This window comes from Macroventuria anomochaeta (genome assembly GCF_010093625.1).
Source record: "Macroventuria anomochaeta strain CBS 525.71 unplaced genomic scaffold BU25scaffold_17, whole genome shotgun sequence".
In the NCBI taxonomy this organism is placed as follows: domain Eukaryota; kingdom Fungi; phylum Ascomycota; class Dothideomycetes; order Pleosporales; family Didymellaceae; genus Macroventuria; species Macroventuria anomochaeta.
Window position 1 is genome coordinate 211,895 of NW_022985378.1, and position 16,266 is coordinate 228,160.

At 53.8% G+C, this 16,266-nt stretch overlaps 6 protein-coding genes across 6 annotated transcripts; 4 read left to right on the plus strand and 2 right to left on the minus strand.

Annotated features, from left to right (window-relative positions):
* Positions 1-475: 475 nt before the first annotated feature.
* BU25DRAFT_458675 (ISP domain-containing protein) lies at positions 476-1,782 on the minus strand (the record flags this gene model as incomplete). The annotated part of the gene is made up of 2 exons (XM_033710225.1): positions 476-902; positions 953-1,782. 2 exons carry the CDS (start codon positions 1,780-1,782, stop codon positions 476-478), a joined length of 1,257 nt encoding a protein of 418 aa, XP_033561524.1.
* A 2,051-nt stretch (positions 1,783-3,833) lies between these two features.
* BU25DRAFT_393188 (Aminomethyltransferase folate-binding domain-containing protein) lies at positions 3,834-6,386 on the plus strand (the record flags this gene model as incomplete). The annotated part of the gene is made up of 1 exon (XM_033704684.1): positions 3,834-6,386. The coding sequence occupies one exon, from the start codon at positions 3,834-3,836 to the stop codon at positions 6,384-6,386; it is 2,553 nt and encodes an 850-aa protein (XP_033561525.1).
* Positions 6,387-7,167: 781 nt separating this feature from the next.
* On the plus strand, positions 7,168-8,198 carry BU25DRAFT_458677 (Metallo-hydrolase/oxidoreductase; the record flags this gene model as incomplete). The annotated part of the gene is made up of 6 exons (XM_033710226.1): positions 7,168-7,192; positions 7,248-7,335; positions 7,401-7,469; positions 7,518-7,551; positions 7,600-8,034; positions 8,088-8,198. The coding sequence occupies 6 exons, from the start codon at positions 7,168-7,170 to the stop codon at positions 8,196-8,198; spliced, it is 762 nt and encodes a 253-aa protein (XP_033561526.1).
* On the plus strand, positions 7,972-8,852 carry BU25DRAFT_61526 (uncharacterized protein). The gene has a single exon (XM_033711960.1). The coding sequence runs from the start codon at positions 8,250-8,252 to the stop codon at positions 8,703-8,705; it is 456 nt and encodes a 151-aa protein (XP_033561527.1). The 5' UTR covers positions 7,972-8,249; the 3' UTR covers positions 8,706-8,852.
* Positions 8,853-11,908, minus strand: BU25DRAFT_61525 (uncharacterized protein). Its single transcript, XM_033711959.1, has 2 exons — positions 11,676-11,908; positions 8,853-11,625 (listed from the first exon to the last, which is right to left on the minus strand). Exons 1-2 carry the CDS (start codon positions 11,850-11,852, stop codon positions 9,001-9,003), a joined length of 2,802 nt encoding a protein of 933 aa, XP_033561528.1. The 5' UTR covers positions 11,853-11,908; the 3' UTR covers positions 8,853-9,000.
* A 216-nt stretch (positions 11,909-12,124) lies between these two features.
* On the plus strand, positions 12,125-16,191 carry BU25DRAFT_491395 (uncharacterized protein; the record flags this gene model as incomplete). Its single annotated transcript, XM_033711564.1, has 2 exons — positions 12,125-12,294; positions 12,344-16,191. Exons 1-2 carry the CDS (start codon positions 12,216-12,218, stop codon positions 16,189-16,191), a joined length of 3,927 nt encoding a protein of 1,308 aa, XP_033561529.1. The 5' UTR covers positions 12,125-12,215.
* Positions 16,192-16,266: the final 75 nt, after the last annotated feature.

The window sequence follows — 16,266 nt, forward strand, 5'->3', positions numbered from 1 at the left end:
CGGGGTCGAAGACAAACGCAACATTACAGCGGTCGTATGTCATTAGAGTCTATCAGTGATGTTGGCGGTTTGCAGAAGACTTCAATGACTTTGCAGTGAAGGGAAAATAGCATGAACATGAACAGCAGCAAGAAGACACTGAAGATTTGTTTTATGTTGCAATCTTTCATTTTCCAACAACTTTGCTTAGGGCAAAAGCCCTCGCCATCCCTTGTACTTTCATAGAACTCAACCTCCTGTAACTAAACCCTTGCATTACCGGAGGAGCTACTGCACCTCTCGTCCTCCATAGTCTCAGACTCACATAGGACGTTAAACCAATCAATCAATCAATGACACCGAGAATTTGAAGGACTGCCATTCTGGTCATGGCCTACGAAAAAAATCGCTAGAATCAACGGCAAAACTGCCAAAGAGGTCAAGGCCCCATGCAAACACCCAAACTCCATCATATGCCTCATCAAATTATACGCTTTTACCAAGCCAACTCGCTCTTATCATTGTCATTACCACACGCCAGTCCCTCGCAGAAGTCAACATCCTCATTGCTGATCGCCGAGTTACCATCCTTCTCCAGCGCCTGTCTAGCCGGCCAGATCTGCTTGCCCGCCGCCTTCTCCTTCTTTGCGTGCTCCATGACGATCTCGCGGCACCGCTTCTGGAAGAAGAGAGGCCCCTTCTCCATGTGGGGATGCAACTCGCCATTGATGAAGACGCCGGCGTTGATGTTCTCTTGCGCGCGCTCGCAGAGTACTTTGTCTTCGGCCATGACACGCTTGTAGACGATGTTGAGGCGGTCGAACTCCTCGCGTGTGCTGTTGCGATTCTTCCAGACTTCGTAGTACATGACACAGCGGTTAGGGCCAGAGGGCATGAACTTCTGCATGAACATGAAGTGTGGGCTATGTGGTGTTAGTTGCTGTGAAAATATTGATGAAGTGGTGATGCTTACCTGACGGTGTAGGAGGAGTAGGGGAAGAGATATGTGGAGCAGATGTTGAGACCCTGCTTTACCTGCTCTGGGTTGCTCTTGGGGTCATGATCGATGTGATCCGCTGAGCACTGAACGTCGTAGGTCTCGAGGTTGGCAATCGCAGGCAGGTCGGGGTGTGTTGTCTTGCAGTGGTAGCACTCATTGAAGTTGTCCGCAAGAATCTTCCAGTTGAAGTTGCCTTCCATGGTGTATGAGTGGTCGAATTCGTAGTCGTCGAAGTCGAACTGCTTGAATCGCTCCTGTTGGTCGGTGCCTTCGAACTGCTCATCCCATGTGACTTCTGGCACCTTGTTTGAGTCCATGTTAATGTAGATGAAGCCGTTGGGGTCGATGTGAACATGGATCTGGAAGAGACCGTTCTTGGCCTTGTCGAAGCCATTGAGCTCTTGGTAGCCCGGGGCCTTTGCAAGCTTGCCGTTCAGACCGTATGACCATCCGTGGTACTTGCATGAGAGAATCTTCGAGTTACCCTCCTCTTGTTCGACAACAGGGTAGGCTCGGTGCCTGCAAACATTGTGGAAAGCATGGATCTCGCCGTCGCGGTCCTTAGAGACAACGAAGTCATAGTTAGCGCAGTTGTAGCGGAGCCAGTCACCGGGCTTCGCAAGTCTTGACTTGTGTGTGAGGATGAGCCATCGACGAGAAAAGATGGAACGTCTCTCCAGCTGATACATCTCCTCTGATGAGTACCAGTTTCCAGGCAGGGCGCGAACGGCGCCATTCTCTAGTGGTGGTGAGGCTGGGACAGCGCCACCAAGTCCGATGTAGCTCAACAGAGATCCGACCATGGTGAAGTAGATGTAGGCGACACTGAGCTTGATAGTACGGATTACTGATGATAAGCTGAGAAAGGCCTTGTTGTGTAGAGAGGACATTTGTAGTGATGATGCTATGCTTATGGCAGCTGAAGCATTGATATACATAGCCAGGACTACTCCTCATCCTTATCGAGTAAACGAGTTCCCTGCCCCATATGGGGAAGTGGAATCCATTCACTGTGTGGACGGCTGGCCAGTGGGTAGCGCGAACGTAATCGGACTGTAAGCAGCCGTCATGCGCCACGTTTGCTTGCTGCATCCGAGGACTATTTGCGACCGCCAGATCTGCCATCGTGATCAGAGTCGTCGTCGAATCAAAGGTGATCCAGACAGTAGGCTAGTGGTCAGCCATGGCGTTCGGTGGGCGATGGCCCAAATCAATCAAAGAGTCCATAGGAGCCTAATGCAACGGTCATCGTAATAGAAAGCGAGACTGGTCTGGTTGATTGCCCCTCCTGCTGGCACGGACCTGGTATCATCGCTCATGGATCTGATGTCCAAATTCGGAAAGTCAGTACCAACAAAGCCTCGCCCTGCTTATCAGCCACAAACACCACGGCATGATTGCGGTCAGATCCTGCAACTTCTATCCCTCTTGTCGAATTCTATCGAGATAGTCTCGATCGTCCAAGCCTGCGATTAACAGTAGTTTCACAGAGAGGCCAATTACTATGGTGCGGAACCGTGTGCAGAGCTGCATTTTTTCATCAGGGGCGATGAAGTGTGGATCGGTGACATTGTGGCTCAGTCTGTGCTTGACAGAGCAACGTCTGTCATAACCAGACATAATGTGTACTGCCAGGGCTGTTGCGTAATAGCACCATCTTTCAGGTGTCGTAGCAGCGATACCGCTTTGTCAGTTCAGTCCGGAGTTACCTTACCGATGACCACGCGCCTCAATGCACGTTCTTACCTCACATCGCATCTGCCGCACTTGTCGTCGGAGTAGTCGAAGTAACGACGTGTCTTGATATGGTAGGTGAGCCTGAGTGAGTACAGTTTCGAAGTCGAGACTGCTGGGTTTGGGCACATCTGAGTACAGGCTCGTATAAAGAGTCTGGATCCTATCGAAGGGCCATCAAAAATTTTGCAGATCTCGATAACCTGCCTCAAGGGAAGCCGACCGAGGAGCTCTGAGACTGCGATCCGCAGTGACTTAAGTGAGGAGTGACCAAAATTACAGACTTGGATCAAGGGCTTTGTCGAAGAGTGCAGTGCCGCGATACGAGCACCAATCGAGTCGAACGACAAACATGTAGACGGCAGTTGCTGTAGGTCTCAACATACTGGCAGGCCCGTTGGTGGATGTTTTTGTAGGGCTTGTTGCAAGGGTTTGTCGCAAAGGTACGCCTCGAGGGCCTGAGTCGCATGGAAATCGACAATGGCGATGTCGCGATGCTGATTATGCAGCTTTCAAACTGGTGCATGTGTGCATGCAGCGTTGTAGCCAATGTCGATTAAATTGATCATTGCTGGTATCTCTGTGAAGAGCCAGACAGGGAGTTGCTATGGAATAGCCATGTTGCACAGCAAATACTGACCGTTGGAACGACCCATCGGATGATGAATGCTTGAATCTGATATGGAGTCTGCAAAAGTTGTGGAGGGAGCAAGTGCGCACACGCGAGGCGGGGTTGTCGCGAGTTATGAAGCGTTTCCAGAACTAAGCTGGCCGGACTGTTCGGCCACCCACACTAGCCATCCCGGTCGGCTTATATCGCGAACGCGCCCGTCTAGGCTCGATTTGGCAATCAGGACCCTACGTCTACGCTTAGAAGACATCCCCCACCAATGTCGTAAGAGCCGCATGCGGGGTATGGATTCATCGTCCCTAGCACTGCTGTTACATGCCACCATGGGAAAGCTTTCGCAGTCCCGAAGGTGCTGTCCACGCTTAGGTGCGGCCGATTAAGCTGTGAAGTGCGACGAGAGGAATCGTTATCTCGAGCTACAGTCCTCTTAAGAAGCTGCTTGCTCAATAGCCAGTGTGATCAATTATATCCGTTTCATCCTTTTTCACAATGGCGACCTCGCAGCGTGTTGTCATCATCGGTGCTGGCATTGTCGGTACCAATCTTGCTGATGAGCTGGTTTCGAGAGGATGGAACAACATTACCGTTATCGAGCAAGGCCCGTTGAGCATGCCAGGAGGCTCAACGTCACACGCACCGGGCCTTGTGTTCCAGACGAACCCGTCGAAGACAATGACCCTGTTCGCCAAATACACAGTCGAGAAGTTACAATCACTTGAGAAAAATGGCCAGAACTGCTTCAACCAGCTGGGTGGTCTCGAGATCGCGACAACACAAGAGCGCCTGGAAGAGCTCAAGCGCAAGCACGGGTATGCTCAGTCTTGGGGCATCGAAGCACACTTGATCAGTCCAGAGGAGTGCCACAAGAAGTACCCGGGTTTGAACAAGAGTATGATCTTGGGTGGCCTTCACATTCCGAGTGACGGTCTGGCATTAGCAGCCCGCGCCACACAGCTGCTCATCGAGAGCACAACCAAAGCTGGCGTCCGATACCTCGAACACACCGTAGTCACCGGCATCGAACAGGCGAATGGCCACGTGACAGGCGTCACCACAAACAAGGGCAGCGTGCCTGCAGATATTGCCGTGTCTTGCGCCGGATTTTGGGGCGTGGAGATCGGTAAGATGATCGGGCTGAAGGTACCACTCCTCCCGCTCGGTCACCAATACGTCAAGACAACAGCTGTACCGGGCCTTGTGGGTCGCGACGTCAACAAGAACATCAACGCGATGAATGCTGAGTACCCGATCCTGCGATACCAAGATCAGGACTTATACTACCGCGAGCATGGTGAGCAGTACGGTATTGGATATTATGGGCATCGACCTATGCCAGTCAATGCCGCATCTTTGGGCGTCACACCAGAGAAGGTTGATGAGAAGAACATGCCATCACGGCTCGAGTTTACGCCCGAGGATTTTGAACCAGCCTGGAAAGCAACGAAGGAGCTACTGCCGGCACTTCGGGAGACTGAGATTGCAGATGGTTTCAATGGTATTTTCTCCTTCACGCCAGATGGCGGATCAGTTGTAGGCCAAGCGCCCAATCTCGACGGGTTCTACGTTGCCGAAGCTGTCTGGGTGACGCACTCTGCTGGTGTAGCTCGGGCTGTTGCCGAGATGCTCACTGAAGGCCGCTCCAAGATAGACATTGCCGAGTTGGAGGTGACTCGATTCGAAGAGGTCCAGCTCAGTCCAGAGTACATCAGTGAGACGTCACAGCAGAACTTCGTGGAGATCTACGACATCATCCACCCACTCGAACCGAAGCATACTCCACGCAACCTACGTGTCAGCCCATTCCACGCTCGACAACGTGAGCAAGGCGCGTTCTTCCTCGAGGTCGGAGGTTGGGAACGTCCGCACTGGTACGAAGCGAATGCTGAGCTCGTCACGTCGCTTCCTAAGGATTGGAGGCCAGTCGATCGTGATGCTTGGTCGTCGAAGTTTTACTCCCCAATCGCAGCAGCAGAGGCATGGAAGACTCGCAACGCAGTCGCAATGTATGACATGACCACGTTCCATCGATTCGAAGTCTTCGGTCCCGCAGCCGTTGACTTGTTGCAGCGTCTTACGACAAGCGATGTGACCAAAGCGCCTGGTGCTATCACTCACACATTGCTCCTCAACAGACATGGTGGAGTTCTGAGCGACATTTTTGTGTCAAGGATTGAAGATGACGTATTCCAGATTGGCGCCAACACCGCCACCGATCTCGCCTACCTCGTGCGAGAGGCCCGTCAACAGTCAAAGGGCACACCCAGTCAGTGGGTGCAAGTACGCGACGTCACCGGAAGCACTTGTTGTCTTGGTCTCTGGGGACCTCGAGCTCGCGATGTGATTCGAGAGATCAGTGCAGACGACTTCTCCAATAACGGCTTGCCATACATGGGCGTTAAGAAGTCAGGCCTCGCCGGTATCTCAGTCACGATGTTCCGAAAGTCGTTCGTCGGAGAGCATGGGTGGGAAATCCAGACAACACCGGAATTTGGCCAACGGTTGTGGGATCTTCTGTGGCAAGCAGGCCAGTCTCATGGACTCGTGGCCGCTGGCCGTGCTGCGTTCAACGGTCTGCGACTGGAGAAGGGCATCCGAGCTTCAGGTTCAGACTTCTCATCTGAATACAATCCGTATGAGGCTGGCATCACCTACGCGATCCAGAGAGACAAGAAGGTCGACTTCGTTGGCAAGGCTGCGCTCGAGGCTGCGTCAAGACGCACACCAACGAAACGGCTGAGGTGCTTGACTGTTGACGATGGTCGCTCCATGGTCTTGGGTAAGGAGCCAGTCTTCCGTAACGGACAAGTAGCCGGTTATGTCACCAACGCAGCCTTTGGGTACACTGTTCGCAAGCCCATTGCATACGCCTGGCTACCGAAGGATCTCAACGAGGGCGATTCGGTGGAGATTGAGTATTTCAGCCGCAAGATCACTGCTACTGTAGTGTCAGACCCGCTGTACGACCCACAAGGTCGCCGTCTGCATGACGATGGTCCATCGGAGAAGCCCGAGCTGCAAAAGCGATTGAAGGCACTGTTGTAGTAACGATGTTTTGTAAATAGTGACGAGCTCATGACTGGTAGGGCATTGCAAGGGCTGGCGTTTGGTGCTGGAGACGATAATTCTGTGCACGACCCTTCTTAAGGTCCAATTGAATCTCTTTCCTGCACTGCTTCATGATTTGGGTGACATGTGACTGAGCGGGAGTCTCGCGATCATGAAGGTGAAGCGCGACAGCAATGCGCTTTCCGTGGCTTTACTGACATACTCTCTATCGATATGGGTTGTTTCGGAAAGACCAGGTATACCCCGTGACCTGGACAGCGAACCAGCTCTATGCGTAGCTCTGATCAGAGGCTGCGTACAATAGCCAAGAGACTATCTTTTAGCGCCCTCATCAAGGTGAATCAGCTGCAACAAGGTGTGCACGTATGCGCACAAGAGATACTATGCTAGCTCCTGTATAGATCTATCTGACGTAGCCTTTTGCATAGTCCTGTCGAGTTTAGAGGTAGAAGACTATGTTTTGATGATGTTGGAGAATGGTTAGCTCGCATCACTCAGGTCACGGGGTGTACCTGGTCTTTCCGAAACGCCTACAAGCAGCTCGGGAAGCTGCGTTGATGTCATCCCCTTTCGCAGCTCCCATGTATGTCATCTCATCAACAACACTGCAGACTCTACCCATGAGCTTCTTTACTGCTGCAGTCAGACGCGCACCATTTCAATCACTTCGTTTACCGATTACAGGAGTGAGCTTTTTTCGTGTTTCACTTCCAAGAGACCATAAGCTAATCTCTTGCAGCTATCCATTTCACGCGCCATGCATATCCAATCAATTCCTATGTGTATGAGCACCTTGATGGAAAAACCCATTACCATCCCACGCTGACAGCCATGCAGGGGAGGGCACCGGCAACAACTATGCCTACCTCGTCTCAGACGATAAGACACGCGAAGCCGTGATCATCGACCCAGCACATCCGGAGGAGTACGTCTACTGCCACTCAGATGACCCTCGATGTGGACTCAATAACTAACTCCTAATGTCTACAGGGTTCTTCCTGTCCTTGAAAAGCAGACAAAAGCGGGTCTGAAACTAACAAAGATCATCAACACCCACCAGTGAGCATCTCCACTTCTTCCTCGACATTTCTCCTAACATGTCGGCAGCCATCATGACCATGCAGGAGGAAACAAAGAGATTGTAAGGCAGATACACCAACTATTCTGTGTGTCAGCTAACATATCGTAGCTCAAGCACCACAAGCTCCCGGTTATTGGCGGCCGCGACTGCACTCTAGTCAACAAGACTCCTACCCACAAAGAGACGTTCAACATTGGTTCCATCGAGGTCACTGCTCTTCACACACCATGTCACACACAAGACAGCATCTGCTTCTACTTCAAAGACGGGGACGACAAGGCTGTCTTCACTGGTGACACAATGTTCATTGGCGGCTGCGGCCGCTTCTTCGAAGGCACCGCCGAGGAAATGCACAAGGCACTAAACGAGACCCTGGCCGCTTTGCCAGACGACACAAAAGTGTACCCTGGCCACGAGTACACGAAGGGCAACGTCAAATTCGCAAAGACAGTAGCGAAGGACAACGAGGCAGTCAAGAAGCTTGACAGCTACTCTCAGGCGAACAAGGAGACACAAGGCAAATTCACCATTGGCGATGAGAAGGTACGTTTTCGCGATTCTTCCGGTCGACGTCAAGTCACAACTGACAAATCCAGAAACACAACGTCTTCATGCTCTACGCAGACCCCGAAATTCAGAAGGCTGTCGGGCAAACCGAGCCCGTCGAAGTCGTACGCACACTGCGCGCACTGAAGGACAAGTCGTAGGGCGACTACACGTGTAAAGGGGCCGGCATAGAGGTGTACCGGCGATCTCAAATGAAGAACTATCACTATTTCGATCAACATGCATTCGATGAACTCGTGCGCGCCAGAGACCTTGCCGACAACCGTGCTGCCGAACTAAAGTCACTCGAGACATCTTTTTACGCGCCACAAGTGTACCTCTATCGCACGACCGGCACCTTCTCGACCATGTTTGGTCAGGAGCGCGGCAATAAACCGGTGCTGGTTCACGAGAAGAGGGCATCTATTGATCTCAAGCTTGCGGAGCTGAGGGAGAAGTTCTGGCCGACTACGAAGGAGAACCGTGCGCTGGCAGAGGCGGGGGCGGCGAAGGCTAAAGAAGCTGAGATTCTTGCGAAGAAGAAGAGGACGAGGATCAGAACGTGGGGTCAGTCGGTTGGTGAATCGGTCATGGGGTTTTTTAAACATGGCCGCCTGCCAGAGAAGAAGAAGGTGAAGGAGCCATCGCCGTTCGCTAAACTTCTTTGAATGGGAGGAGTTTGATGGGTTCGGTGGATGGGCAGCAGCGGGACACGGTGGTACATGCCAGCAACGCGCACAGGTTCATTAATATGAATTTTTGTCAAATAGGCGTGGACATATATCGTGCGTGAGCCGTCATCGAATTGTACAAGCACGACCCGACATTAGACGCATTGATTTGGAGACGGTAACGTACAATTGCGAAGCGACAGGTCGCGTCATCTCTTCTGGTATCTTTGTCTACTTCTACATCATCACTATCCAACACAGCTCCGCCAGTTGACCTTGCCTCGCTTGATCCTCAAACCACGATCCTCTCAAAGCTGTACTTGGGCACCTTCTTACTGATGAGCATACCAATCTCGCGCTTACTCCTCTCCTCCCTCCGACCGCCCTTGCCCTGCTTCGTTTTCTCAATCCCCATATCGCCGCGCCCACCAAGCGGCAGCATGGGCAAGTCCTCGTCCTTGATGCCCGCAACAGCGAATGGCTTGTTCTGGTTCTCCAGACTCTTGTTACTGGGCTTCTGAGACTTGGGCGTATTCGCCGCATACCGCAAGAACTCCCCAAGTAAGCCGCGCATATACCGCGCTTCCCAGAATCCATTCAGCGCCTCCGAAGTGTCTGCGTGCAGCGCGTCGATGATGTCCTTGCCCTCGTCAGCGTCTGTAGGAGTGCCGACGGCCGCGAGCCAGGCCCCGGCGCCGATGGCATCGAGCGTGCTGGACAGCAGGGACGCGATGATGGTCACTGCGTGGTCGTCGGGGCTGTCGTCGGTGGAGGCTTCCGGATCGATGAAATCGTACTGCGAACTCCAGCCGCCGTTCTTGAGCTCGAAGTGCAGCAGCCGGATCAGGCTCTCGAGATCTCGGCGGGGCAGCACGGAGCGTAGTGTTGAGCTGATGAGGGGGGCGGGGAAAGTGTGCAGGCGGGTGAGCGCGGGGCGCAGGGTGTTGCTGCGGATGGAGACGCCGTTGGAGAGCACGGTGAGGGCGTGGTCGACTTCTGTTGTTGCCGCATCGAGTTCGACGTCGACGTCCATGTCGGAGTCTGCGGGGGCGGTGCCATTGGTGAGCAGCTTGGGCGTGTCTGAGGATGTGGAGGGCTTGTCGTCAAGAGACTGTGTGAGGAGGCGGATGGCTTCGACGACTTCGCCGATGGGGAGGAAGTGCTTGTGGTTTAGCACGGCGGAGAGGATGTGGAGCTCGGGGTCGAAAGCTACGATGGCTTTCACGATGTCGCCGTCGGTGATTTTGGGGACGGCGTGGGCGAACTCGGACGCTTCGTCTAGGAGGGCGCGGCGGATGGATTCTTTAGTCAGGTGGCCGATTTGTAGCAGCCACTGGAAGACGTTGGGAGGGAAGAAAGCGACCGTCAGTGTACTGCCCTCGAATCTGAAGATCTTGCTGAGCGCGTAGAGAGCATGTTGACGGTGCAGCTGTCGTTGCGACTCGGGGATGGCCGAAAGCAGGTTCCACTTCCGCAGTTGATCCTCGGAAGCCTCATCATCAGCCTTCTCAACAACCATAGCGTCCTCTTTTGGCAGGCTCGGGCCCACACCGTTGGTCAGAGGTCCGCCCTGTACCTCATTCTCCTGCTTGGCCTGTGTGTCTGTCTTCTTCTCCAGTGGTACACCCAGGCATGAAGCGAGAACACCTTCGAATTTAGCAATCTTGCTCTTTGAAGCGTAGCGGTCCAGCTTCTCCTTCCTGTCCAGCCACTTGGCCGATTCTGCGCCAGCCTTAGGCTTTGCAATACCCTTGCCGAGCGCGTCAATCAGTAGGGTGCCCTCGGTCTTGACCCGCTTGCGTGCGTTTGTGCCTCCGTACTGCATGCCGAGGAGCTCATCATCGCGTACGGCTACTACAAGACCGAGCTCGGCATAGTAGGCTACTAGTTGGGGTGTGGCTGATGTCCCGGCATCTGGCTGAGCGTGCTTCCGCTTCTTGGAAGCTGCGTCGTCCGATGCGGGAGACGTACCCAGTGTCAAGTAGGCTTGCAAAGAGTTGTACTTGACGTCAAACGCACGGCATGAGCCTGGCGCTGTTGTGAACACAACGTCCTGGGAAATGCGCAAGAACGAGTCGATCTTTGCTTCAGTGAGCAGAAGCTCAGAGTTGATCTTGGGTACAGTTCCTGACAGGTCGTATGAAATGATGCCACCGTCGACCAAAATGTGCAGCGCACCACTAGTGGCGTGAAGTGAATAGGTCGCGGTTGAGTCTGTGCGAAGTAGTATGCTTGAAGGCTTGGGCAGGCTGATCGAAAGCAGGTGCTTGAGCGGCTGTAGCTGGGTCGAGGGAAGATCCGCATTCCGAGGCTGCACCTGCAGAAGCTGCAAGATCCTGCTCCCGTTTGTGTTCTGGCCGATGACGCAGAGTATTTGGGTAAGCTCCAACAGATCGGAAGCTTCGTTGGATTCGGGGCTCAGTAGAGCTGCAATGTCTTCTCTGCTGCGCAACAGGCCTCGCGTTACATTACGGGCGATCGACAGTGTGATGTTCTCAATCTTGAAGTCGTTGCTCTTCTGCGAACCCGCTGATGTCAGATTCGCGACCCATCGGACAGTCGAGAGGTCTGCGGACAGACAGATGACATCTCCGTTGTCGAAGGTAGTAAGTACATCGTGTGTCGAATCCTTGCTCGAGCTAGCCCCTGCGACAGGGAGCGACTCGATCGTCGAGACCTGGGCGCCGTTCGAGGGTGTGTACGAGGTTTTCGCAGTCTCTGCATTGTCGCCGAAGATGGTCTCGTGGAAGCAGACTAGCTGTGACTTTGCTCCAGCGGTCGACTCGGTAACGGAAGCGTATGTGAAGCGCTGGGCGGCTGTCTTGGACGAGCCCTTTCGGTATGTCGAGTATGGGGCGGCTGTGAAGGAAGCGCTGGGCGGAAGCGCATATGAGGTGACGAGTTGAGGGTTTTGCAGCTGGTTTGAGGTTAGCTGGTGGCTTTCGCAGATGCAGGATCATAACATACACTGTAAATACTTATGCATTCGCCCTCGACACCAACAACAATTTCCGTGCGCTTCCTCTTTTTGATCCCACTGATGCTGCACACACCAGTTGCATGGATGCGCCCGTTGGTGGAGTTAACAGGCTTTGACAGCGAGGCCAAAGTAAATGGCGCGCCGATTTCCTTGTTGGACGACATTCCGTTAGCCAGGCCTTTTGTGTGCTGTGTGAGGTCTGCTCAAGTCGCTGCACCGGTCGCGTCTGCGGTCTTCGAAAAAGTTCAGCGGGTCGTTTTAGCGGTGGCTTGATCTGTGGCTTGCACTGTGGCTGGGCCGCGGCAAGAAAGTGGGCCCCCTGCAGCCACTTTAGCTCAAGGCGCGTCGCGTGCATCATTATGTCGCGTAGACGTGAGGCAGATCTGGAGGCATTCACATCACGCTTCCACGCTACCTCTCTCACTTCTGGACCCTGCAGATACCCCTTGCACGTATCTGTCTTTTTCTGTCTTTCCTGTCCATCTACTTCACTTCAAGCCATGTCGTCGTGATTTCAGCCCAAGTCAATGGCTCTTACTGCAGTGCATACTGCCATGCATCTTGAGGAACCCAAGAACGTGCATCCATTCTTCTCCAAGCCTCCCAGTATGCTCGTTGCATCGTACACCAGACTCTCATACTAACTGTTATTTAGAAACCCAGGCCCTAGAGCCAACTGCGAACGACGTTACCACGAATCATCATGATGCGAACGATGACCAGGACTATGACGTGCAGGACACCAGCCCAAAGGCTCCAAAGCCGCGAAAGAAGCGCACAAGGAGAACCGCGCACACAAAGAACCAGCCGTCACTGGACAGCTTTGCCCGGCGACCAGCTGTCCAGTCGAATGAGGCGGACGTGAAGGCCAGTGCAGATGAACTGGCAGGATCGTCGTTAGAAGAGGACTTGAATCTGGATCGAAGAAAACGAAGAAAGACAGTATCACCGGAGCCTACAACGGATGCAACAGATGCAGGTCGAATGGCTGCAGGACCGCCCTCAGATCTGTACCAGCAATTGCACGCTGAAGCTGGACTGACAGGGACACGAGAGGTCATAGACGATATCATGGTCGATACACATACACTGGTTACAAGTACACCAAAGGGCGAAGCACTGGGGTCCTCACCACCTATCGCCGAGGACGCCCCAGAAGATACTGTCCCGGAATCATCGTTCCCACAAGCAGCTAAGCCTACATCACGGTCCGTCACACCACCGAATGCTGGCGAACGCGTCGCAGAGACCGGCAACGAGAACGTCCCTTCAGAGGCTACCGGAAGTACGGCTGCCAAAATCACCCCGAAGAAGCAGATCAAAGTCACAAAGACCGGCAAGCTGGTATCGAGTCCCCCGAACAAGCCTGACCCACCGACTTCAACAACACCGAAGCGAAGGGGTCGCCCCCGAAAAGCCGCTAAGAACAACAGTCTCTCTTCCACAGTCACGATCATTCGATACGGTTCAGACAATGCGTCCAGGCTGGCTATTGGACAAAAGATCGGTGCGATCCTCAGTGGTGGCAAGTCATCTGAGAAGCATGTGTCGGTTGTCCCCCCTAAGCCTGCTGGACCGCCCAAGGCCCCTCATCCGTTCTTTGCGGGCAAGGCTGGTCAGAAGAAGGTAGAAGCGCTCACAAAGCCGGAACCCGAGCGTCGCACTGTGACCCCCAGGAAGAGTGCGTGTACGCCGGGCAAGCTGAGAGCGGAGAGACGCAAGGAGCAGGATGATGAAGGTACGCCAGCCTTCGGGACGACATCAAGGAACAGTCGATTAGCTAAGCAGTCGGGGCTGAACGAACCCTCCTGGCCTTCACAGGAGACTGCGCATGTCCGGAATCTCGACAACGAAGCCAGAAATGAGCCATTACCACAGCCGCCGGGCACAGGCTTGACGTTGAGGCCTGCAAAGCTGAAGAGCAATGTGTACACACTGTCCGCTGAGGAGGAAATCATCACGAGATTGGTCGGCCAATTGCCAAAGGACGTGACAATTGGATCAGACCCGACCAACCAGGAGTTCGCACCACCGGAGGACGTGCGTTTACCAACACGCTTGCTGACCACAGGAATCGACATCCAACACAAGGTGCGCGCCCAGATCCGGGCACCGATCGAGACATTGGCACAGCGACTCTATGCCAAAACACACCCAGCCATCACCACGCTGTTTGATGAGATCGAGCACACACTTACACCCTTCGACGAAGGCAGATGTGAGCCTCAGGCGTGGGCACAAAAGTACAGACCCGGGCGGGCAGACCATGTACTACAATCGGGCACAGAAGCATTTGCACTCAAAGACTGGCTGAGAAGCTTAACAGTCATGGCTGTAGGTGCCGCACAAGATCCTTCGAAGACTAGTGCTCCGCTAGACATGAAGAAGCCACCTAAGAAGAAGCGGAAAACGGCAGCGGATGATTTCATTGTCTTTTCGGACGAAGAGGATGAAGACGAGGAAATGATTGAGCTCGATCCGAACCACGCCGCCCCAGGTCAATACCCTTCCCTGATACGGCCGCAATGGACAAGAAACAAGAACGTGGTCCTTCTCAGCGGGCCTCATGGGTGTGGCAAGAGCGCTACAGTATACGCCGTGGCAAAAGAGCTGGACTTCGAAGTCTTTGAGCTTCACTCTGGTATTCGACGCTCTGGCAAGGATATCCAGGACAAAGTTGGTGATATGACCGCCAACCACCTGGTAAATCATCAACGAGGGGACTTGCCCGCTAAGCCGAAGCCCGCTCCCGTTGTCGCGGATAATGACACAGACAATGAGCGCGACAAAGCATTCCAGAAAGATCTCGACAGCGGAAGGCAAGGTACCATGACTTCGTTCTTTACAGCAAAGCCTGCCACGAAGCCAAAGCCCAAGCCGAAAGTTCAGGTTGCAATGAAGTCTCCTGCAAAGACTAGGACAATTCCAGCCGCTCAAGCCATGTTGCCGATTGCAGGCGCCTCGCGCAAGTCACAGAAACAGTCGCTCATTCTCATCGAAGAGGCGGATGTTCTGTTCGAAGAGGATCAGAACTTCTGGGCGCAAATCATCAAGCTTGCTGCACAGTCCAAGCGACCCATCGTCATTACCTGTAACAACGAGTTACAGATACCTACACAAGCATTACCAATGGCGGCTATACTGCGTCTCACCCCACCTACTGTTGACCTCACGACGGACTATCTAGTTGCACTAGCAGGCAGAGAGGGACACATACTGCAGAGACAAGCCATTAGTGATCTCTACAACTCGAAGGGGCACGATCTTCGAGCCAGTATCACAGAGCTGAACTTCTGGTGCCAGATGTCTGTCGGCGACAAGAAGGGCGGGCTGGAGTGGATGTACCAACGTTGGCCGCCTGGCAAAGACGTCGATGCCAATGGTCGCTTGCTCAGAGTCGCGAGCGAGAATACCTACCAGTCTGGTATGGGTTGGCTGTCGCACAACGTGTTTGAGACCAAGAGCAACGTTGTGTTCGACAAGGAAGAAGAGCTACTGGCGGAAGTCTGGAATGACTGGGGCATTAGCCCGATTTCCTGGAGTGCAGAAAACGAGCCCATCAACAAGTCGATGGAGCCCGATAAAGACGCTCGATCTACAAGTCTCGACGAACTCGACCGCCTAGTAGCTTTCTCCGACGCTCTCAGCGCCTCAGACATATACTCTCGCATCGATCTTCCCTCATACGACGCCATACACGACCAACCCATGGATCCCACTCTCCCCTCAATAACCGGAAAAGAACGTCTGAGCTACACCATCGACGCGCCTCTCCTTCAAGTGGACCCTCTCACAGACTTCCTCAATCTCGACACAGCCCTCGCCACACAGACACATATCCTCGCAGCTCGCTTGTTTCCAGATCTTGCTGCCCATCACCCGCCAGCCGACCCTCAGTCCACAACCCTCGAATCGACATTTACGCAACAAATCCTGACTCACAAATCGCACCGTGCCACCCATCGCCCCCTACCCCGCTCATCCTTCTCATCCGCCCTCGACACCCTCGCCACCCCTCCCTCGCCATTCAACACCTACCCGGACCCCGCAATCGACCACCGCTCCTCGTACAACCTGATCTTCTCATCTTTGGATCGCCCTTTCGCGCTCATCACACTGGATATCGCACCATACGTTCGCGCTATCGTGGCCCATGAACAGGTCCTCGAAGCCTCACGCATCAGACTGGGGAATCTGCTGAGTGAAGGCGGGAGAGCGAAGCGGGGGCGGACGACGAGGGCAAGTCGTACGGCGATGGGGGATGGGGAGCGGGGGAGCAAGAGGAGGGAGCGGTGGTTCCCTAAAGACCTCAACTTCGACTTGGTCATGCAGACTGCTGGAGAGAAATGGGCGGGGATGGGCTGGAAGGGCGAAGGTGCTGAGGAAGGGAGTGTGACTGGCAGCGCAACAGGGACACAGCAGAGCGAGAGCTTGGCGGGGACGCAGAGGAGTGGTGACGATGGGGAGGGTGTGGAGATGGTGGTCGATGCTGAAGGAAACTGAGGCAAGCAGATATACACGAGCCCGAGCTTTGATGAATGTAAGATTGATATGAATGAGGCTAAGCGCGTGACCGGC